Source organism: Vulpes vulpes, chromosome 7 (genome assembly GCF_048418805.1).
Source record: "Vulpes vulpes isolate BD-2025 chromosome 7, VulVul3, whole genome shotgun sequence".
Taxonomy (NCBI): Eukaryota; Metazoa; Chordata; class Mammalia; order Carnivora; family Canidae; genus Vulpes; species Vulpes vulpes.
In genome coordinates, this window is record NC_132786.1 from 71744526 (window position 1) to 71768491 (window position 23966).

At 49.0% G+C, this 23966-nt stretch overlaps 2 protein-coding genes across 5 annotated transcripts in view; one reads left to right on the plus strand and one right to left on the minus strand.

Annotated features, from left to right (window-relative positions):
* Window positions 1–6167, plus strand: part of CEP41 (centrosomal protein 41) — a 51867-nt gene extending 45700 nt beyond the window's left edge. For all 4 annotated transcript variants that reach the window (XM_026010836.2, XM_026010837.2, XM_026010838.2 and 1 more), the window contains 5 exons: window positions 581–732; window positions 1144–1211; window positions 2294–2408; window positions 2880–3095; window positions 3777–6167. In XM_026010836.2, coding sequence (XP_025866621.1) covers window positions 581–732; window positions 1144–1211; window positions 2294–2408; window positions 2880–3095; window positions 3777–3925 — 700 coding nt within the window. In that variant the 3' untranslated portion in view covers window positions 3926–6167. The remainder of the gene's footprint in view (window positions 1–580; window positions 733–1143; window positions 1212–2293; window positions 2409–2879; window positions 3096–3776) is intronic.
* Window positions 6168–13994: 7827 nt separating this feature from the next.
* Window positions 13995–20610, minus strand: CPA1 (carboxypeptidase A1). The gene is made up of 10 exons (XM_026010888.2): window positions 20532–20610; window positions 19969–20050; window positions 19309–19542; window positions 18989–19090; window positions 18337–18438; window positions 18049–18159; window positions 17284–17374; window positions 16566–16765; window positions 16069–16153; window positions 13995–14257 (listed from the first exon to the last, which is right to left on the minus strand). The coding sequence occupies exons 1-10, from the start codon at window positions 20594–20596 to the stop codon at window positions 14070–14072; spliced, it is 1260 nt and encodes a 419-aa protein (XP_025866673.1). The 5' UTR covers window positions 20597–20610; the 3' UTR covers window positions 13995–14069.
* Window positions 20611–23966: the final 3356 nt, after the last annotated feature.

Below are 23966 nucleotides of genomic sequence, written 5' to 3' on the forward strand. Positions count from 1 at the left end.
TGAAAACATTAAGGTTAAAAAAAAAAGAAAGAAAAAAGAAAACATTAAGGTTCAAAATACAGATAGGTAGCTGTGTAAGTATATGAGACACATCAAAACATTGTCATTGTTTTATGTTACATAATGTATATAGGAAGTCTTCATTTTTCTTGTCCTGTCACCCTTACTCTTTCCCCTTCCGCTCTGCTTTCTTACACGCCTTACAATTCCATTAGATTAACAGTTGGCCTCTTTCTTTTGCTGAATGCTGTCCTTTTTGCTGGAGGTGGCATGTGTCCTAGAGTTTCTGCCCCTCAGCCATGTTAATGACCTAACATTCTCTGAAGGTGAGTATGGATGGACACGTGGGTCCCTTCTTCGGGGTCCAGTGTGATAGAATAGGAATCCATACGGTCCTGCAACAGTCGAGCATTCAGAGGCAGAACTGAGACACCATATACATTTTCCTTTTTCTTTGAAGTGTCCTCTGAAAAGACACTGAGCACTCTCTGGCTATTCTGAAGAAGCACATTTGACCTTGAAGACACTCACCCCTAACTAGTTTCTGCCGATCTACTTTTCATCTCCTTTTCACTTGCAGCGTCATCAGTGGTGTTGGGGAACTGGATCTAGACAAAGGGCTAGTGAAGAAAGCAGAGCCCAACACCAAAGACAAACCTTATCCCGACTGCCCCTTCCTGCTACTAGATGTGCGAGACAGAGATTCTTACCAGCAGTGCCACATTATTGGAGGTAAGAGAGAGAAGGCGTTCTGGTGTCTCACTGCCAAGAACAGAGCCCGTTCTGGAGTCCAGGCAGGCTTGAGCCACATCCCAGAGTCAGCAGTTAAGGACATTTTATGTTAGCCGGATGCATCGTGGGAACCTGGAAGTTGGCACTACGGAAATGCTCTCAAAGAGGGTGGCGACATTCTCAGGTGGCTCTGGGGCCCAGTGCTAATAAATGTCAGAAATGATGACATGAAGCTTCGTATTTTGTTCATAGCATCCCGTTTCTTTTCTCTCCAAAAAGTATTTAGGTTTATGGTGCGTTGATTTTGCAAATATGTTTCTTTGAACTCTTAGACTTTAAACCATTCAGGAATTTGGAGCCAAGTTGTACTGAGAGCTACCAACTTCCTAAGCTTTTTTCTTCTCTTTGCAGCTTACACTTACCCAATTGCAACTCTGTCTAGAACAATGAACCCTTATTCAAATGACATTCTTGAATATGTATCCTTTGTTGCATTTTAAGGAGTTGGGTCGTTTGAGGACCTGAAGAGTCAAACTTATCATGAATCATGCTCCTAAGGAAAAAACCTCTCTAAAGGACCTTTGCTATTAATTAGCTCACTTAGCATATTTTAGAATTTGGATTCTCAGCTATTGCTGAGTATCCTGACCATCCTGGCAGATGCTTCCAAGCCATCCTGCAGTGGGCCAAAAAACATTAGGTTTAAGGCTGTGATCTGTTGAGAGTTAGTTCTAAGACTTTTTTTTCTCTCCAGAAAGCTTTCCCAAGTAAGACTTAAGAAGTAAATTTTTGTACTTCTGTTTTAAGTATTTTCCTTCTTAAAATTTTACTTTTTTTCCTCCTAAAAATTACACAAATGGAAAATAATTTAAGCACTGAAAAACAGAAAAAAGAAGATTGATAATCACACAATTGAACAACTCCAATTATGTTTTTCACATATTTTATTTCCGATTGTCTTCTATGTGTTCTTTTTAACAAAGTGGAAATCATACTGTATATATAATTTAGCATTTTGACTTTTCCTCAGTACAACATACTTCCCCATGCTAACACAAGCTCTTTGTAAACCCCATTTTTGATGTAGTGCATTCTCTTATCTTACTATATACCACATTGATTTACTAAACTCTTCCTCTCTAATGGGCTTTTAGGTGGTTCTCCCTTTTTTACCATCATAAATAAGGCTGCAGTGGAGACGTGGGACAAACAAGTTTTCTGTCTCCTCACCTGTGAAATGGAGATTGTAATACCTTTCAGGGTCGTAAGAATCAAAGAGCTAAAGTGTGTAAACTGTGGAACTAGTGCCATCGTGGACCATGATGATATTAGTTTATAAAAAACAAAAACAAACAAAACCCCACCAACTCCTGTGGTTTCCATGACAGGAAAAAAAATGCAGTAACTGCTGGTGTGCTGGGTAAGGAGTGGGGTTGTCCCATCCTCTCTGAACTCAGGAAGGTGAACCTTGACATTTCTTTGTTCCATGGGGCGAAGGGGCAGGGTGGGGGGGGAGTCTCACAGTTTAATGTGGTCCAACCTTAACTCATGTAACTCTTAGAAAAATGCCCACGGCAAGGTCATCATTCTGTACGACGACGACGAGAGGCTGGCCAGCCAGGCAGCCACCACCATGTGTGAGCGGGGATTTGAAAACCTCTTCATGCTTTCTGGAGGTGAGTGGGCTGTATTCTGCTCAGGACAGATATTTGGGCTCACAATCCTTCAACCCCCTCCCCTATCACCCTTTTCCTGTCCACGCTCAGATTTTAGAATTCTGGAAAGAGTGAAAACCATGCTGGCTGCAAGGGGTCAGGAGTTATGTGAAACGTTATGTGAAACTTCCGTTAGCTCCAACAGCACATGTTTTTAATTCCTAAAATAATGCTGTTGCTTTAGGGCTCTGTGAGAAAGCTGTAATGCCGAAGAGTGGAGCAAAAGGATTTCTGGTGGAATTCTCAGAATCCCACTTAACCACTGACATGTTCTGGTGTAATTTGCTTAATGGTGAAGCAGTTAAGATTTCACGTCCTTGCGTTGGCTTGGACCCAAAGACCAAAGATGAGGAGACATGCAGCTTCCTTTCCAGGTCTTGCCTTAGCCTCACCATGTTAATGCTGCTTTTTCTGATCCTCTTCCACACCTAGGTCTAAAAGTCTTAGCTCAGAAATTCCCAGAAGGACTGATTACGGGTTCCCTGCCAGCATCTTGCCAGCAGGCCCTTCCTCCTGGCTCTGCCCGGAAACGATCCAGCCCCAAAGTGCCGCCCCCACCAGCTGAGAACAAGTGGAGATTTACCCCAGAAGACTTAAAAAAGATAGAATATTACCTGGAAGAGGATCAGGGTCCTACGGACAATCCAAGTAAGATATTTTGACCTTTAGAGATAATGTTTTCTGTAGAACTTAGAGATTTGCAGCTTTGACTATCACTTCATCATGTGAAAAGTTTGATCTCTTATATTCAGGTTCTTAAAATATTTGCAGGGGGAGGGGCAGTGTGCAGGTGCTGTGTGGGGAGAGGTGCAAGCCGAGGTGGTGACCCCAGGTTGTGGGAAGAATTAGATGTTGCACATAGAGAAAGAGAAAGGATGTATCAGTCAGATAACGTGTATTTCAGGCAGAGTTGAGGCGCCCAGATTCCCTCTCCGATGAGTTTTGTTTCCCCTCTGCAGCTTCTGGGCACCTTGAAACCCCACCCAGAGTTCCCTTGGGGACACCACTTTCCTTTCTCTTTCCCCTAATCCCTCCTGTAACCGGCTCCAAGAAGGAATGAAGGCCAGGCCAGGTTGGTTGGGGATAACCGAGAGCGAGGAAAAAAAAAAAAAAAGCTCTCTAGGCTTCCTTTCATCCGTGCACATTCCCCACCTTCAAGTTGATCTCAAGGATGAAGAGTAGGTTTTAGCCTAAAGTAGACGCTAAATAGGACTTCATTAGCTTAAAAGTGGTTGTACCCTAAGACTTCATTAGCTTAAAAGTATACTTGGCAGGTTGTGCCTAGAGTCACTCTTGCAGCTCTGCGCCTTGCTTTCTTGCTCCCTTCAGGCCGGCTGAGCCAAGCTAACGCCTCCGGAAGAGACTCCAAGGCTCCAGGCACCCGCAGCAGTCAGACCCTCCTGGCCGGGGGCCCTGGCGGCCCCCCGAATGCCCGCTCGCTCAGCAGTGGCCACCTGCAAGGCAAACCCTGGAAGTAAAGACTTTGTCTGTCTTAGATGAATAAATACTTTTCTTCTCCTTTTGGAATCCCTGAGCAGTTCCCAAGTTGGTCTTTTTCAGAAACTGCTGCAGAGGACAGACCACGCACGCCATGTGTGACAGGCCCTCCTCCCTCTGCCCAGGTCCAGCTCCTTTCCTGCATCCAGCTCGCAAGGAGTTTTACAAAAACCAGAGGCATGACAGGCTCTAGTGTCCTCCTTGTTGTTTACAGAATATTTAAGTTCTAAAACTGAGTAGGAAAAAAAGAGTCTAATTTTTTAGGCCTTTCTTTTAAAATAAGGTCCAGCCTGTATTGGTTGATGTCCAGCATTGTTTTATACATTCTTCAATTCACATCTTGTGCATTCTTCCCAACCAGTTCTTTTTCACTCACTGTTCTGGGTTTCATGAAGGTTCTGTGAGGCTGGTGCCTGGAGCATTGCTCAGTGTTCAGGTTTGGTTGAGCGACTCTCACCCTCCTGGAGTGTTCCTCCTCCCCGGATATTTTCCTGAACCAGCACCCTGACGATGTGTGCTCAGCTGCCTTCACACGGGGCACGAGGGCCCCTCCCAGGAAAGCCCTCCATTGTGTGGGGCTGTGAAGGGCCAGGAAGCCCTCCCCCTTCCCCCTCCCTCCACACCGCTGCCCCCCTCCCCCCCACACCTGCCCCTCGTCTGCTGTCAGTTCATTGGTGGTAAACTTCCATTCCGGCTTCGGTCGGTCCATCCGGTCGGTCCATCCTAGATGGATCGGAGTTACGGCCGCTTGAAAACATAGCTTCAGTTGGGTAGCGGCAGGCCCACAAGGTGAGGACGTGTCCTGGTCCTCCATCAGGGCTGACAGTCCCTTTGAGCCCCAGCTTAAAAATACAGTATTAGTCTAATTGAGTAATTAGTGCAATTTCCTGCTTACTTTTCATTCTCATGACTGAGCTGTGATTAGGAGGTTGTGATTATAGATTCTGGCTTAGGCCAGAATTTTGAATCAGCATTAATTGAATTGCTAGGTGACTGACATTCATTCCATTTAATTGGGGGGAACAAAAGACCGCAGGTAAGGATGAGGGACTCCGAAATGATCAGGCAAAGGGAAAGAGCCTTGTTAATTTTTATGGTCTGTGATCTGTAGCTGTGATAAGGGACCAAGGAATAAATTGCGCCCTTTGTCATGGCAACCAGCTTCTGAAAAGCCAACTGAAAATTGCCTATCCTTAGGTGGTTCCTGCTGCCGGGTAAGATTTGCCTTAACAGGACTATTTTTCTCTCCACCAAAAAAAAAAGAAAAAGTACTGCAGTATTTCTAGCATGGGGGGCTGTGTTTGTAAGAGAAATAAAGGTAATAAATATCTCATAGAGACATATGGAAAAATAACTTTCAGATTCAGCCCAGTTCTGTTTTAGTGTGTTTATTCTTCTCTACTTGATTTCCAAAGCGCAACATATTCCGATGCTTTAGAAATCAGACAAACCAGGGACATTGTTCAGATGTCAAGCCGTGCCCAATTTTCCACAAGATTCAAGAATCTTGTATAAAATGCAGCCAACGTACACATAGCTTTAATGAGGAGCCTGTCATGTTTCCCCATAAATTTATTGCCTGAGAACTTAGTTCAGCCTTTTGCTAATGCCAGAATGCTCTGGCTTTTTATTTTCTTTACGGCATAGATTTTAAAAAATGCAAATTTTTCCACACTCCACTTTCTCCTGGCATGGACAAGATTTTCAGCCATTTATGACGCATATACATTTCTCTCTGTAACAAAGTTCTGTTTATGCCATTTTAAAGTTGACTAGTCAGGAGTTTAGATTTCCCCCACTCAATTCTACTTTGAAAACAATGGTAGTTCCCCCTTTGTTCCTCCTCTGCATTCCGATCACCAAACCCCCTTAGAGTGTTTAGAACCTACTGTATATATGTGGAAGTCACTGTAGCCAAACCTCTTAGAATCGCTGTGCATTTAGCTGAGACATCTGGCGGGTTGAATATATTTATGTGTGTTTCTCCATAGTGCTTTGCCTGTTGGTAAGGATTTTAAATAGCTACCCCTCAAAGACCTGTTCTGATTCTCCTCTTTCTGTGTTAAGTGTCCACTTGCAGATAGTTTTTGCATGGTTAGGTTATTGCTTCGAACATTCTGCTTTACTAGCTTCTTCATTAGATTAACTGACATGTATTATTTAAGTGATCATTGGTACTCTGTGCAATTATGGATGTCGAAGATTAAAGGACATAGTTATTAATTTGTTGTTTGCTTTTAATATGCCAAGATCTGCCGACTTCTCTCTTCCTCTCTGTTGAGATGGTTTGCGGGAGCCGCGAGACTGAGGTGATTTGAGAGCATACCTCTTTTAACTGCATCTCCCAAGAAGGCACATATTCTTTGTATAAAGAAAATCAGGACATCATTCCAGCTAGGGTAGGAAACGTTAGCCCTCTACACAGAAGGCCTGGGTTTCTCCTCCTGCTCAGGCAGGGATTGATTGTCCCTTAAGCACATCACAGCAGGACTTTCTCGTCAGTGTTCCAGGGGTTGATGGGCTGCCCTTGCCTGGGAACTTGTGAAACTCCCCCCACCCCCCCATTCACGATGGTATGTGCTTTAATGATGTACAGCTGCAGCTCCACCTAAGCAACGGTGATGGCCAAAGTCTAAATAATACGTTCCGTGCTTTAAAGGTGTGTGTATTTCAGGAAGAAAGGAAAAAAGGCAAGGAAGTAAGAAAAGGAGTGAGGGGTGGGGAGGGGAAGCTACATTACTCATTCGAAAATAAAAAGCACATCTTGGGCTGTAATAATGCCAGGTTTAATCTACTGAAAGGCGGAATGATGCAAATGGCCTCAAAGTAATTTTATATTGTACCTTTAGTAGAAAAACCAGAATCAAGGCAGTCATATTGGACTTGGCGTAAATCAGAATCATAAGAGAACAAGTAGTGTTCATTAGCTGCTGAGGGATCTTTCCCTGTGGTGCTATCGAGATTATACAAAAATTATTATTTTTTAAAGCTTTTTTATTTATTCATTCATGAGAGACAGAGAGAGAGGCAGAGACACAGGCAGAGGGAGAAGCAGGCTCCATGCAGGGAGCCCGATGTGGGACTTGATCCCAGGACTCCAGGATCATGCCCTGGGCTGAAGGCAAGCTCTAAACCACTAAGCCACCCAGGCGTCCCTATACAAAAATTCTTAAGACTCTAGGCCACTCACCAAGAAAACAGAACAAAACAAAAACCTTCTTTTCCCTAATTCCCTAGTGGAATATCAGTGAAATCAGAGTCCTAGGCTAGGAAGAAAGATGTAGGTAATTTTTCTTGTGTTGGTTTTGGTTTCTGTCATGTTACATATCGGTTATAGATTCTGTCTTTATGTTATCCGACATTTGGCAAGGGGCAGATAATTAATTTCTGTCCACCTAGATTTACATCCACAACTCCCTCCTTGCCCTACCCCCATGATTATCATAGAGAGCCTTTCTTTCCCTGGTTGCAGAATGCTGTCAGTGTCTTTCCTATGTGTTCAGATTCTTCACAATTCTTTCAAAGATATGGTTCCCATAATTACTTTCTTCTTCTTCTTCTTCTTCTTCTTCTTCTTCTTCTTCTTCTTCTTCTTCTTCTTCTTCTTCCTCCTCCTCCTCCTCCTCCTCCTCCTCCTCTTCTTTTTCTACAAGAAACATCAGACACATAGATAATAGATAATTCATCAGTTTAATTATGCAGGCACGATGATATGCTTATATGCAGCTCAATTAATTTTTTGCTTAACAAATATATTATTTCCTATACTGTGCTTCCAGAGTGTTCAGAATACATTTGGGTAGTAATACTTACCTAAAATTGTAGTAATTATTGACATTGTTATTGTGGTGTCCTTAAATTGATACATAAATCAGTTATAGCATGGAAAATATAATGGTGGAAATTTGTTGGCATTGAATTCTGACAAAACAGGAAACAGTGCATGATTTTATGTGTGTTTACAAAACTGTGTCACACTGCGATCCCCTTAAAAAGTCTCACTCCCTGAAGCTGATCTGCCTTTGTTCTGAATGCAGAAGCAAACTCTCTTCACCTGTGTAACATCTTGGAGCATCTGGTAAAACGCATGGCAAATAGAGGCCACTTATTAAATAGGCCACTATTGACTGATGGACTGCCTTTTTCAAAGGATGCAAATACGTCTTCTATTCGACATTATTTTGACTATAAGCTCCCAGAGGGTGAAAATCACCAGCGATATGACAGTGACCTTTAGTAAGTGGGTGTGAATAAATGAATTGAACCTGTCAAGACTGAAATCGGGGATGTAGGGCCCATTTTGGTGGCCGCTCAATGCTGGCCTGCCATCCCGGAGACCCAGAGAGCTCGTTATCTTTTGTCCCCATGTACATCCTTTGCTTTTGTAGGAGAGGCATTCACAAGCTGGAGATTTTTAGATTACCCACTGCAGGGGGCACCCTGGGAGCTGTTAGGGGTGTTATTATTACCCTGGCTGTCTACAGTCAGCCAGGCCTATTTTCATGCCCCCCTCACCCCACCCCCTGGCTGAAAGTAGCCTTCAGAATTCATCAGACACAGGTTGCACACCATCCCCATCTGAAAGTGGGTTCTTTTTCTCTTTTGTTTCAAATCTTGAAGCTTTCCGGATAATAATCCTAGCAAACGCGTGGAGAGCTTACTCTGTGTTAGGCAGTGTTCCTAGACTCTTCCATATGTGTTTTGACTCATTCAGTTCTCACAACAGTCCCATGAGGTGGGTGCCCCATTTTCAGGTGACATGGCTGAGGAGCAGGTGGAAATTAAGCAAGTCGCCTGGAGCCCAAGCCCCTGAGCTAACAGGTGAGAAGCCAGGAGCCAGCCTGCGAGCTGAGCTGTGGCTTCCCAGCCAGTTGGTTGGGCCCCTGGGCGCCCTGCTTCCCTCAGCCTCGCCCTCCCTCCGTGATGCCCCCGCAACTCACCAACCTGAATGTAACCTTCCCCTGGGTGTCGTCTTCCCTTCACTCCTTGTCACCTGAGCTCCCACCACAAGCCATCCTCCTCGGCCAGCGCAAAAGGCAACAGGAAGTCAGAGGCGGGACATCTGCTCCCAGGAGCATGTCCTTTCCACAAATCCACCGTCAGTGTCCAGGGACCCATCTCGAGGACAGATGCACCAGGGTCTCTGAGATCTGTTGCATGTCGAAATGAACACTCATGAGGCCTCACTTAAGGAGTTCCAAACTTTTAACCTGACTGTTGGAAAAGAAATGGGCTGCTTCCATAGATCAAACTATTCAGTTAATAAACCATATTGCTATGATTTGTGTCTGATCTTTTCTTTCCTCTTTGATGACATCTCTGATTTAGGCTGAGACAGAAGTTGGGTGAATTGGCTCCGGGCCACAGGCCTGGGTCTCGTGGGAGGAAGCAGGGGCCAACCTCCGTCTCTGGCTGTGTTCACTGAGCGTTTGTTCCCCTGAACGCTTCTGAAAACGTAGCAGAATGACACTACTGCGGTTGCGCAGGAGACTTCTAATTTTCTTCGTTTGCGTTTGGCAATAAACATTTGGCAGTCTCAGTCTCTGGGTTTGTTAGATCATGCTCACAATTTGAGTTGCCAAATTAATGCAGATCCTGAAAGCTCTGGGGGGAAATTCATGACCTTTTGACAGTTTTCCAGATTTGATGCGTACTCTGTGCCTCCTGCTCGGAGTTCTTCCTTCACGTGGCCAACTTGAACGTTACGGTTGATTGTATCAGTTTACCATAAGTGGTATCTTGAGCTGAGTATGTTCGCAGAATGATGTTTCTGTCCTTAGAGCAAGAGTCCTTCTGCATCCTCAAACCCACCTAGCCCCACTTGCCCTTGCAAAACACTTGCTGAGATGATGAATAGCACTGCACTGGATGAGGGACCAGTGAGGTCATATCTGGATTGTGTTCAATGACATTTCAATTTTAACTTAAAGCCAAAACCAGAAATCTACACGTGTATTTCTGAGTGTTAATTCAAGAGGCCACCTGAAGTAATCTCATGGACCACCGGAGGCCCACAGGCCACATTGAGAACCAGATATAACGGTGTACGACAAAAGCCAAATGAGTTCATTTAAAGATAAAGATTTTTGAAAAGCCCCAGAGACTAGGCATTAGCATAATCAATTCCCCAGATTGCTGCTGGAACCGAATGTGAGCAGAAAGGGCTCTTGGGGATTTTCATCTGAGCTATGGCAGACTGCTCAGGGAACAGCCACCAACTGGAAGCAGGAGAACCCCCTTCCCTTGGTAGAAACACAGCTGCTTCCAGCTCTATCTGGAGTATAAATTTTTCTGAAGATAAGACACATTGTTCTGGGCAAGATGGTGAAATAGGATGCCAGAGCAGAAGAGATGAGTCGAAGCAAATTATAAAAATGAATCTGGGCACAGATTAAGATGGGCATAAAATGTTTGATGTTAAGTTGATTCCATATAACTTTATTCACAGGTTAATTGGTGTGTTTGAAATAGTTGTTTGTTAGGGGTTTTTTTCCTCCTGATTATAATAGCTTTTTGCAAGAAATTCAGAAAAAAGGAAAACTACTACCACCACTACCCAGGGTGACCCCGGTTATTACTGGGGGATATATCCTTCCCAGCATTGTGTATATGTGTATGTGTGTGTTTCAAACAAGGATGAGATTCATATCCAACATACTATTTTGCAACCCAGTTCTTATTTTTTTTAAACAACTGTATAGAAGTGTAAATCACATACTATAAAATCCACACATTTTTAAGTACGCAATTCAGTGATGTTCAGCAGATTTACAGAGTTGTGCAACAATTACCACAATCCTGTTTTAGAATGTTTCCACCCTATTGTTGGCTTCTTTCACTTAGTATTAGTGACCCATTTCCTCAGTGTCAACACAGTCTGTGGTGGCCTCACAATATTCCATTGTTTAAACATGTCATATGGGTATCAATACTGGTATCTATATAGGTTCTTTTCCTTTTCAGTCAATTTTGTATTATTACAGCCTTGTACATACCTGTATTTGAACTTGTCCGAATATGTTTATAAAATAAATTTCTCCAAGTGGACTTTCTGGGTCAAAGCAACAATACATTTGAAATTTTGTTTTATATTGCCACCCCCACTACCGCCCACGGGAAGGTGGCGTTAATCTATCCTCACACCAGTAGTATATGACAGGTCTTATTTCTTTATACTCTTGATAACACTGAGGTGTCAGTCCTTTTATTCTTTGTCAATCTGATGGCAGAAAAATGATCCCTTTGCTTTTGTCTAATGTACAAAAAAATCACTCAGGATCAGTATCTCTCATACGTTTATTGGCTTTTTCTGTTTCTTCTTTTGGGAATTGCTTATTTTTCTTTTGAAATGGTAGTCCTTTTTACTTAACCCTTTTTGCTCATAAGAACTCTTTTGCCCTCAAGATTTTTAATGCTTTTCCATATATGTTGCAATATTTTATAAAATTATTTTTTCTCTTTTAGCTTTATGTTTCTATAAAATAAAAATTTTAGGGATGCCTGGGTGACTCCGTGGTTGAGCATCTGCCTTTGGCTCGAGGTGGGATCCTGAAGTCCCGGATCAAGTCCCACATCAGGCTCCCTGGAGGGAGCCTGCTTATCCCTCTGCCTATGTCTGCCTCTCTCTGTGTCTCTCATGAATAAATAAATAAAAGCTTTAAAAATAAATAAGTTAATTAAATGAAATTTTTACCCACAGATTTGTAAAAATATACATCTGCAAATAAAATGTAAACCTCTTCCTACACTTCAAAATACAAAAAAAAAAAAAAAATAGCATTAACAAGTTCCATGTCTCCATTTAACAAGTATTTATTAGGTGCTTTGTATGTGCCATGTATTTGGCCAACCAGCAGGGATTAGGTGTTGAAAAAAATAATGCAATCTCTTCCCTCATGGAATTTTCATTCTGGTGTTCATTCCTTATCTTGTCAGGAGCCTCACTTTCTAAACTACAAGTCAGGGAGTTCAAGATAACTCAGAAGCCTACACTATACAGATTATAAAATTCATGAGTTTGTTCATTAGTAAAAGTAGAAAACATTCACTCAATCCTTACTGGGCATGCAACTACTTTTGGTGGTTTTGGAGATTGAATGCCAAGCAAAGTGGTGCCCGCTATCAGGAAGCACAATTATTTTGAATTAAGCAATTTTATCCTTGAAGTCTAATCAATTTTGTAAGATACTGTCCTTGCTAACTTAATAATTTTTGTTTATCCATCTTAAGCAAAAAATAAGATCAGCTTTTTATTTGTCCAAACTGAGCCATTAAAGTGGGTTTCAGCTTATCTACATAGATTGAATGGAAATGTTTCCCAAAAGATAACTTGAAGTGTTATAAAATCATTTTTCTGTAAAGACTAAAACACTTGGGTGCCTATGTGGCTCAGTCGGTTAAGAGTCTGCCTTCAGCTCAGGTATGATCTCAGGGTCCTGGGATCGAGCCCCACATTGGGCTCCCTGCTCTCAAGGAGGAGTCTGCTTCTCTCTCTCCCTCTGCCCTTCCCCCCAGCTTATGCTCTCTCTCTCTCTCTCGCTCTTTCTCACACACACATAAAATCTTTAAAAAAGACTGAAGAAAAAAAAAAAAGACTGAAACACCATTTTACTTGCCTCATAAACCTACATATGGGGATCCCTGGGTGGCGCAGCGGTTTGGCGCCTGCCTTTGGCCCAGGGCGCGATCCTGGAGACCCGGGATCGAATCCCACGTCGGGCTCCCGGTGCATGGAGCCTGCTTCTCCCTCCGCCTGTGTCTCTGCCTCTCTCTCTCTGTGACTATCATAAATAAATAAAAATTAAAAAAAAAAAACCTACATATGTATAATTTTATCTATACTATACATATAGTCTCCCTCATACTTTTTGTTTTTTCAAATGTTGGTAGCAAAACAAAAAACAAAGAATAGAGCATTTGACCTGAGGAAAAGAGAAGACTTTCAAGTCCTTGGAGCTGTGTGCATTATAACACCTCCCTGGCTCACACAGGGGAAGGCCTCCATTTTCAACTGCAGCTTCCCTCTTTGGGGAGCTACCTGTACACACCCTCACCCTCTTCCCAGTGATGTCTGCAGGAGTAACCCTCTGCTCCATATTTGCATCTGAAGAGAATTGGAAGAAACACAAGGTAGACTCTTGCTTTGAAAAAAGCTGAGATACCCAGTGTACCCTGGTGCTAGCACTAAAGGTGATATCACAGCCATCAAGATCCCCACACCAAAGGAGAAAAGCCAGTAAGTTTTAGGAGCTATGGAGACTATCAAAGGGAGAGCCTTATACTTGAGAAATTTTGCAAATGGTAAGGGAGTGGTGGTGAGTGAAACAGGAGAGGAAGTGGAGACCGTGTGCGGAAGGATGCTAGAAAGGATGTGGCGTATGAAAATTATGCGGAAGGATGCTAGAAAGGATGTGGCGTATGAAAATTATGCGGAAGGATGCTAGAAAGGATGTGGCGTACGAAAATAAAGCTACTTTTGTCCCTAAAAGCAAAAGTCTTGGTGATTAACAATTAACAATGTTCTGGGATTGGGGTTTGTTCTCTATCTTCAGTAAATTATTTCATTGAACCTAATTGTTTTCTTCTGATTTAATTCAAGAGCAGGAGACCACATTTTGCTTTATAGAAATTTGCTTGGCCTGCTGCAGTATCTCTTTGGGACAGCGGTGGCCACCAGGATTATTCCATCCCATACTCAGAGTTATTGCTTCTGTAGATAAATGGACCCAACTAGCTCTGCTATTGTACAAGCTGAATGCCTCACCACTGCAGGGTGCCCGGCATTTGGTTAGCAGCTGTGGCTGCTACTTGCTACTAAGGTATGAACAAATCACCTTACTGATGAGCTGAGCTCAGGGTGGTCTAATTAAAACAAATGCCACTTGGATACAACTTCAGAGGACCTTGGAATGCAGGGGAATTCAGGGGTCATCTAGTCCAGCCACCCACACATTTCCAGCGAGGCCTGCAGGAACTAAATCACTTCTGCCCCAGCTTGGAAAGGCGGACAGGCCATATATGTTCCTACACGCAAGCCCCCGGATTCTGATCCATGGACGTTCAAACTTTATTTGGTTGCATGGGTGGGGCCAGAGAGGAGGAAAAGGAGGGTGGTGAAGGGCCAGTTCAGTAGGGGTGATTCAGGGTGTGCTCCATGATGGTCCGAAGCGCCAGCCACGTCTCCTGGGCCGTGGGGATGATCTGAGAGGCCGGCAGCAGGAAGCCGTAGCGCCCCGTGTCCCGGAGCTCGAAGGTGAAGGAGTACTTGATGCCCTGGCTGTAGGTCCAGTCAACAGTGCTTCCACTGGCTTGGTCTAGGGCGGGAGCAGATGCCAGAGGGCAAAGGTCAATCACTTTGACACATTAATATGGGCTGGGCCATGGTCCAGAGCCCCGAGCCTCAAGCAGGGTTCACTGGAGTCAGCATCCAGTAAGTGCCTGCTGTTGACCAAGCAGCCTGGCTCCCTCCCAAGCGGCTCCCCAAAAGGGTCTCAGCTCTAGAGGCCCAGAGAGGGGCCAAGCAATGATTCTCCTAGCACAGGGGGGATTCAAGAAAGCTCTTGCAATTGTGAAAGCCGCCCTGAAAACCACCTCCCTCCTACAGCTGCTTTGGTCAAACCTCCAAATATATCAGAGTTACCCACTTGAGTAACCAGGACTCGTCCCCTGGGGCTCTGGTCTGCAGGAGATAGTGCAAAGGGCCAGAGGCAAAGTAAAAGTTCCTGACTGTCTTTTTGGAAAAAACTCTGCCCAGATTTGCCATTAACAGTGGGTAACAAAGTTGCTTTGAATCGGGCTGGGATGCAGGAGGCGGCTGCATATTAGAATTTAATTTGACAACAGTGAATGAAGCAAAAAACTTTGATGCAATTTGAAACCATTTCCAAACAAGGCCTGGAGTCCAAAAGCAAAGCCAGCCCTAGCTAAGACTGTGGCCCACTCACCTGCTAAAACCTGGCACTCGGGGAAGAGGGGTGGAGGTATGCGAGGGTGTGTGCTGCCCTCCCACCTCTGTCCCTGCCCGGCCTCTTCAGTACTCCAGCCTCTTGGCCAGAAAACTTGTGTTCCTCGGGGCTCTGGGAGATCTGCCCCCACCCTACCTGTCCCCTATGACCCCGTGCACTCTCACCCTCCGCCATCACATGGGGCTCCATGTTGTTCCTGCTATTCCCCCAACACACCAGTCCAGGTCACATAGTAGGGCCTTTGTTCTAGAAGGTTCCTCCACCTGAAGGCTCTTTCCCCAGATAGGCTCTTCCCCAGATAGGCTCACTTCCTCATTTTCCTTCAGCATTTGCCCAAATATTACTGACTTAATGAGGCCTACCCTTTTACCCACCTCCTCAACTTCCATGCCCAGTATCCCTGATTCCCCTGACCCTGTTCTAGTTTTTCTTTTTCTCCCTTTCTTTAAAAAAAAAAAAAAAAAAAAAAAAAAAAAAGTATTTATTTGACAGCACAAGTGAGGGGAATGGCAGAGGGAGAGGGAGAAGCAGGCTTCCCACTGAGTAGGGAGCCCAATACAGGGCTCGGATCCCAGGACCCTAGGATCATGACCTAGCTGAAGGCAGACGCTTAACCATCTGAGCCCCCCAGGCACCCCTCTCCCTAACTTTCATCACCTAACATACTGTATCATTTATTCATGTTTATTGTCACTCTCTCTCCTAGTAGGTGCTCAAAAACATTTGCTGACTTAATTCCATTTTGATGTTGCAGTAGCTCCTCCCAGGGGCATTGCATGTACAAGTAAGCTGGGGGGGAGGGAGGGAATATATTCTCTAATTGAAAGGCACCAGAGGAGGAGTATTTTTTTAGGTTGAATTTTTTAAATTGAATTTCTTGGTGATACGGAAATATCAGCAGAACCTTCCAGTCCCTCCATAAAGCTGGACATAACCCAAGACAAGGGGACAAATGTTCTCAGGGGAAGTGATACAAGGTACCAAAGAAGATGAAGTTCATGTCAGAAAAGGGCCCCACTGCCCATCGAGGCACGCCTGAGAGCCCGCGCTCCCACAGCTAGGCACCCCTGGGTACTTCCTCCAGGAGGACACTACCTCAGACAGGAAAAGCCAGCTAAGCTTCCTCCCGGTGCCGCCCCAGAGACCATGCACCCACTTACAAATTGTTTTGATGATGCTGCCATACTTGAACTTGGTCCCATACAGAGAGGCGAGCGCTGTCACAGCAGACTTGGCCAGCTGATCCTGCAGAAAATGCCTGTTACGGCTGGTGACACCAGGCCCCCAGAAGAGCAGGGTCAGGCCAGGGTAGCCCAACTCTCCGCAGAGAGCGGGAGGCCGTCGGCCCCGTGGTCCTCCAGTCCCGCACGATGTCTGGCTGGCACTTCCGTCTCCACCCTCTGGAGACGGTGGCACTTTGGTCTCCACCTCTGGCCACCCTCTGGCCATGCTGCTGCTCCAAATTAATCTTAGGGCACCAGCTCCAAGTCTAGCCTCTGGCTCTGGCATGTGGCAGAGGTGACTCAACTGTGCTGTGCCTCAGTTTCCCAGACAGTGAATGAGGCTAGCCTGCCTTGCAGGTCTTCCCAAGCCATCGGGGGTCCACGGGAGAAAGGGGTGCAAGGCATAGGAGGGCAAGCAGGGGACCAGCCCATACCAGCTCTTGCTGGTCAGGGGCCGCTTCTGCTTTGTAACCGTAGGGATACAGGAGCAGCTGGGAGTAGCTGTGGATGGAGATGAAGGCCTTGATGTTTCCGTGGCTCTTCACAAAGTCCACGATGGACTTAACCTCCACTTCGGAATTGGCGAACTTGCCGTGGTAAGTCTCTGAGCAGGGGTTGCTGCTGGCTCCGACCACTGCGGGAGGAGAAGGTGTGTGTGGCATCCGTTATGCCAAGCTGTGCGGCTTGCACAGACTAAAGTATGGAAGTAGGGGTTCAGGGGAAGGCTGGAGGGCTCCCCCCCCCCCCGACCCTGGGATGAAGGAAAGGCCAAAGGCCTTTTATAACCAGCAGCTGATGGATGTGCCCCAGGAGGGGAGGGAAGCAAGGCTCCAGAGAGGGAGGGAGCTGCAGTTACCCCAGAAAACCCCTACATGGACTTGAGACCTTGATTCCAGGGCGGGGGGGGGGGGGGGGGGGGGGGGGGGGGGGGGCTGCGGAAAGTGGGCGGGGGGGGGGGGCGGGGGGGGCGGGATTCATTTCTATCAACCAGGCACAAGGAAATCTCACTGAGAACCTCAGGAGAGGCTGCCATCCGCCCCCTCTGTCACTCTGCCCTCTGCTGGGGCAGGAGAGGCTCGGGCCTCGGACACAGGAGGGTAAGAGGCCACCCTGGGGGTCCCGGCCCTGCCTCCAAATCACACTGGGCCTTACGCCCGAAGCCGGCGTCCCAGTTCCGGTTGGGATCCACTCCAACACAGGCAGAGCCCGGCGTGAGGGATCGGGTCTTGCGCCACATGCGATTCTGCAGAAGGAATCACACACTTGTGGGTCACCAGGCTGGGCTGGGATTGGGGGCCCACAGGGAATGGCCACAACCAATGTGAAGCACCGCGATCCTAGCACAGGTATGGACCTATGGGTCAGAAACCACTTCCAACTGGTTGTTGGGAAGGTCCACAAAGGAGGCTCTTGGCTGAAGGAGAACAGAGGGGATGGTGCATGGTGTTTGGCCAGAGGGTGCTACGGCTGGGAACGAAGGCATGAGGTGGCCCCCACCCTACACGCTAGATTGGAGCATGCTGCACATGCCATAAAAATCAAATAAAGCTGGGAAATAAGGTCCAGGGCAGTGGTCTCCCCAGGGGACAATTGTGTCCCCCCATACCTGGACATCTGGCACTACCTGAAGACATTTTTGACTCTCTCAATGGTGGGGGGGTTGCTACTGGCATCTCCTAAATATTAGATCAGGATGATGCTAGACACTCTGCATGCACAGGACAGCCCCCCACACAAAGAATTCTCTGCCCCAAATGTCAAGAATACCAAGGATGAGAACCCTGGTCTAGGAAGACAGACAGGTCTGTTTGCCCCTCCCTCAACTTCTGGGGATTGAGGTTAGGGGTGAGTAGTTCATGAGACTCAGAGGCCAGAGGTTCTCCCTGTTTCTCCCCAAGAATGGGAGAGAGCCTATACCTTGCTGTGAGTGAAGGCAAAACCGTCGGGGTTGGTGACAATCTCCAGGAAGATGTCCATGGAATCAAGAATGGCTGTGAGTGTGGAGTCCTGGCCATAGTCTTGTGTGATCTGGTGAGGAGTTAGGGAACAGACAGACAGAGTGGGTCAGGCCAGGCATCTGCCATGCTAACGCAGTGAACACCTGCTCCCCTTCATCACTGCTTCTGGATGAGAGGGGAGGCCCGGGCTCCCATGGGCCCTGACTACCCGCCCCACCAGAAAGAGCCCTCCCCTCCCCAGACTTACCTTCTTTGCAAACCAGACCCCGCTGGCCTGGGTGACCCACTCCCGGGAATGGATGCCTGTGTCGATCCAGATGGCAGGACGTTTGCTTCCCCCCGTGCTGAACTGGACAAGAAGCACAGGGAGACCCAGTGGGGGTCCTGTCTCGGCTCCTTGAAGAGGAGCATCCCCGGGCCAGAGGCCATCTGCTCCCCAGGTATGTCAGGGTGAGGCTCCGTTCGTGGGGCCGTCACTCAGGTGGGGGGGGGCGGTCTGGACAGGAATCCTGCGGGACTTGGCCTCCAGCCTTCATATTGACCTTGGGGCAAATATATCTCAGCCAGAACTCTGGGCCCTGCCCTTTGCTGCTGCCCATACATGGTTCTCTGTGGCGAATCACAATAAACCGTTTTATCCAGACTACTGTGACTCTGGGATACTTCCCACGACATGGCAGTTGTTTGGAAATACTTGAGTCACTTAAAATGTAAGAATTCTGTGTGTACAGGGATGCATACGGCTAGACCAGTGTAGAAATTCCGCCCTTTCCAAATGTCAGCACGGGCAGTTCGTGTAACCGTGTCCTCCGGGGCCGCGGGCTCATCCACGGGGCCTACACACGGATGTGGGTGCCCTGGCACATGCGCCGTGAGCATTCTCACGCGGGTGCCCTTACCTTCAGCACGTAGATGGGACGGCCTTCGTAGCTGTTGCCAATCTGGAGCTTGCTGACAAGCTGCGGGTGCTCGGCCACCAGCAAGTCCAGGAAGCCATAGATCTGAGAAGGGAGAGGAGGGGGCTCCAGCTGTCGCCGCGGCCAGGCACCGGGATGCCCCCCTTCGCAGCTGCATCAGCCAGCCCGCCGCGAGCCCTGTGATTCCGGGGAGCCACCACCCAGGCCTCCCGGCTACCTGGAGACACAGCAGGTGCCGCGCCCGCGGTCAGCACCGACCGCTGCAGGGCTTAGCGCTCGGCACGGTGACCCCGGGGCCTCACCTCCTCCAGGGTGTGGTAGGTGGCGTAGTTAAAGGTGTCGGTGGAGCGGGCCCAGGCCTGGAAGGCGAACATCTGCTCCTGCTCCTCGTCCAGCAGTGACTGCACGTCCTCGATCATGACGGTGTACCCGATGCCGTGGGCCTCCAGGAAGACTTTGACGGCCTGGCTGCTGGGGAGCGGCACTCGGACATCGATGGGGGAGCCCGGCCGGCCAGGGCCCCGCCAAAAGTCCAGCTGGGGAGGCCAAGGGCAGGCATCGCGGTGGTGAGCTGCGGCAGGGCCAGCCCTGAGCACCGATGGCGCCCGAGCTTCCCCTACGGCTGCCGGGGGTGGGCGGTGCACTGGACGGAGCCCACCGTGGCCACAGAAACGGCCCAGGAAGCACCGTGGAGGAGCTCCGAGAGAGCGGGGGAGAGAGAAGTGCTGGAAAGGATCCCTCCTCCCCGCCGATGCTCGAGGGCAGCAAAATTCTGGCACCAGGACAGGGTGGGGGTTAAATCATTTCCTAACAGGGATCAGTCCCATGGGTCCTTTCTGGGCGGCTGAGGAGACAGGGCCCAGGACCCAGGTGGTCCCAGGGGGTAGTGGCATCCTGCAGTGGGTCCAGCTGGCCTGTGAAGAACCCTGGGGCCTCTGGGAGGACTCCCCCCTCCTTCTGACCTTCAGGTGCTCCAGGTCCTCCAGCTCCTTCACCTTCTGGACCTGGGCTTCATCTACAGCAGAGATTCGGAGCACCTGGTGCCTGGGCAGAGAGGAGGGGAGATTAAGGACCTGAGCAAGCCCAAATGGCCATTCACAGTCCCCAGGTGGGAGGAGGGTGACGTGGAGCAGCCTGGAACCACCAGGCTGGGCCTGCATCCTCTAGCTGAGTTGGAGGAAGCATGAAGGGTCTTAGCAATGGGAAGCCTAAGCTCCTTGGGACCTTCTGGTCACAGCTGCGATCCCCATCCCAGTTTAGACTCTATTTGTCTCTCCAAAGCCAGCCACCTCCTCTTCTAAAAACTTCTTCAAGCTCAGATTTCTCCAGGCCTCAGGAAGCCTGTCCCGAGGGACCGGACCCCTTCTTAGCCCTGGTCCCTGGTCAGCCTGCATCCTGGGGTGTCTTGGTCTGCTCCTCTCTGGAGTCTTCCCATAAGTCAGCCTGCCCATTGCCTCCAGATGCCGGCTGGGGGCCGCATCCTCCCCTCTCCTGTGTGAGCACCCCCTTCTCTCCACACTCTTACCCCACAAAGTCCTCTTTGCCAAGGACAGCCCCTAGCAACACACTTAAAAGCAGCAGCCCCCTCATGCTGTAGCCAGTTGGGAATGTCAACTGAGGCTGAGAGAAGGTTCCTGGGGCCTTTTAAACTCTCCCAGGTCAGAGGACTTCCGGTTGTGCCTGAGTGTCGTCCTCCCCCTTGCACCTGGGCCCTGTCCCACGGGGAGGGAGGGTGAGAGTCCTGAGCTCTGACACCTTCTCACCCTCTCACCCTGATAAAGTGGCAGGGAACCCAGCAGCTGGGAAGATAAGCCAGGCCTCAACGCCTTGGCCATGAAGTGCCAGCCTGAGCTGTCAGCCGGAGGCCTCCCAGCTGGGCCCCTGCCACCCACAGCCCCGGGTACCTGCACCTGGGCTTCAGTCCTGCTTGCTGACCAGGCAGTGGAGATGGAGCCAGGCTCCGGAGCGGCCACGCCAGCTGGAGCCTTATGTGAGGCGTCCCCTTCTCCCTCACTCTAAGGGCCAGCCTTCTGTTCCTGCGACAGAGTGAGCTGGGGCTCTCTGCCCCCATCCAGCTCCTGTACCTGCTGGCTCCTCACCATACTGGCTCCGTCCTGGGCTGCCCCTCCCCTTTGCCAGGCACACCCTCCTTGGGGGTACAGCCCCCTGAAGGGCACTTCCCAGCCCCTCTCCGCCCGGCCTCGGTGGCTCTGTGGGAGTCAGGGCACAGCAGCAGCAGCTGGGGTAGGAACCCAACTCTCACCAGTGCACCCCCCTCCCCGTCCCCACCACTATAGGCTTAGGGTCGTCCTTGATGGGAACTATAACCAGATGTCATCTGAGCAGACAGCGTGGTGGTAAGAAGCAGGGCCAGACCCCTGTTGGGACTGCACAGTGTACAGGAGAAACTGGAATTCACTCTGGCTCTGGATGCTGAGCTCATTGCAGAAACATCTAGCACAAATCTGCCCTAATCCACGGGGTCCCCGGGGATTACCCAGCACCATCCGGGGGCCCTGCTCTGTGTCAGGGCCTCAGGCTTGGACACTGACAACAGCCAAGATTGCCCCTTCTGGTTTCCATCTGTTCCTTCCACCTCCCTATCCCACCCCCTGCCTGGCCAGCCCTCTGGTGCGAGGACAGGGTGACCCACCCCATTACCTTTACCCCCTACTCTCTCCTGAGCCTAGCTCTGAGAAGACCAGAGAACACTGAACCTATCCTCAGCAGATGTTGAGCCTCCATGAAGACTGTTTCTTTCCTCGCCAGCACCCTTGCCTGACCTCCAGGCCCCAGACAAGGCCCACCTCCTCCCGGAATCTTCCTCTGGCTTCTTTCTTGAGCTCCTGCCCCTTCTCTGAAGGCTCACCCCTTGGCTTATCCATTCTTCTGGGCCAAGCACTGTGCTCCGCCCTGGGATGATGACCGAGACACACAGGTCCCTGATCTCAGCCAGCTCACAGTCTACTGGAGGAACGGCAGTGACCCACTGACTTGTGTTCTCTCAGCTCCTCCAGGAAGCTGACTCCAAGACAGGATGGGACATGCAGGAGATTCTCGGGGGAGAACTGCCCCTGAAGGATACAGGAGAGGCAAGAGGAGGAGGCAGGAGGGACTTGCCACCAAGCTGCAGGTCTGACACCTGAGAAAGGAGAGGGTGAAGGAAGGGGAGAGGAGAAGAGAGGAGCAAGAAGAGATGGGGAAGTAGGGAGGAAGGAGAGGGAGGAGGCAGAGGGAGGAGAGCAGGGAGAGAGAGGCATTGGGCACGAGAAGCTCAGACAGGAGCAGCTCTGAGAACATCTGGGCCAGGCCGACACGAAATCTTGGAACCAGTGCTGCAGTGAGGGGAGCCCCGCCCCCCCTGGGAAGGCCGGTGCCCAAGCTGTGTCATGCAGTCACTGGCTGGGCACGGCCTGGGGGATGTGTGGCCTCGTCACAGCCCTGTGGTGGGGCCACCAGTCGATTCGGCTCCCCAGTGACTTGTACACGACCTCAGAGGGCCCACGGACCAGTGCAGAAGACAGAAGTAACCAACTAATGAGTCAGTTCTCCAACAGGTCTTACAAGAAGCTGTCGCCCAGACAGGACTAGGTGAGCAGAAGGCTTGCTGGGGCTGCTTTCCTCACTGCAAGAGACCTGAGTGGCACGGGGGACGGAGGGCCCCAGGAGGGCCGTGGGCTCCACCCCACCAGCCCACGCAGGAGGGTCCAGGGAAGACTTCACCACGAAGGGGACATTTGGCCTAGGTCTCAATGGCAGGATTCACAAGGCAGAGGAAGGAATGGGGGTCATTACACTAGTCAGCGCTTGAACACAAACTCACATTTGCTCCTCCTTAGTGTGTCTCCCCAGTGAAACTCTAAGTTTCCTCAGACCAGGAACTGTCCTCAGTCATCCTTCATATCCTCCCTCAACTCTTAGTCCCCTGCAGTGTTCTCAAGCTTTCAGATCTGTGCTTCAGCAAGGGAAAAGGTTCTGTAGGAAAGGTTCCTTCAGTCTGCATTATGAAAACATTTCTTTTTGTATTTCTAAATCTAGAGCTGTCCTGTAAGTTTGACTCTGTTTCACGCGCACCACACACATTCGGGGTTGTTGGCTAATTCTTTCTTGGGCCTTCTGTGAATTTCTTCCTGAAAAGATAAGCCCACTGGAGAAAGGGGCCGGGGGTGGGGTGGGGAGGGGGCACAGCCCCGCCAAGCAGGCCTCTGGAAGCCTCCAGCCAGCAATCTTGGCCAGCAAGGTGGCCAAGAGTCGTGTAATCTATTTTCTTGCAAGGTTGGAAAAGATCGATTCAATGTTGCAAGCTAAAATTAGGGCCAACACTGGCAGGAAGCTGAAAGCACAACAGGAGAGGACTTTGGGCCTCAGGTGGAGGCTAGGCCTAATTCCCTGGGTCCCTCCAAAGCACCCCAGGAAGCTAAAAACTGCCTCTTGGTGAAGACCAACTTGCTAGAATGGAACCTGGGGCAGAAGGCCACAGCCCTGCCTTTCCATGGGGGCTCGTTTCCCATTGGTCCAAAGCAAGGGCAAAGATGAAGGCCGTGAAGCAGAAAACTAGGAGTGTACCCAGAGCATCAAGACCTATTAGCACAAGAGAGAAGCCACCAGCCCGGCATCCAGATTCAAGAAAAGGTCACAGGCGAGAGGCCTGAAGGCAGGCAGTGGAAGGCCTGCTGTAGCCACGTGGAGCAGGGTCCAGAGTCCCTCCTTTCTTCCCCTCTGAACAAGCCTAGATGCTGTATCACCTCTCAGGAAAGTCACCCCCTTCCCAGCCCAGGAATAAATGCCAAGGTTGTTTTAAGACAGTTGAGGAATCCCATTGTCTTTGGCAAGTGATTGATTTCGGAAGTAAGCGTTTGACCCAGTTTGGCCAAGAAGAAGTGAGGGAAAGCCAGCAAGGAAGCTTCTAGAAAATGTTTCTCCACTCTTGAGAAGGAGACACCTTTCTTTGGGTATCATC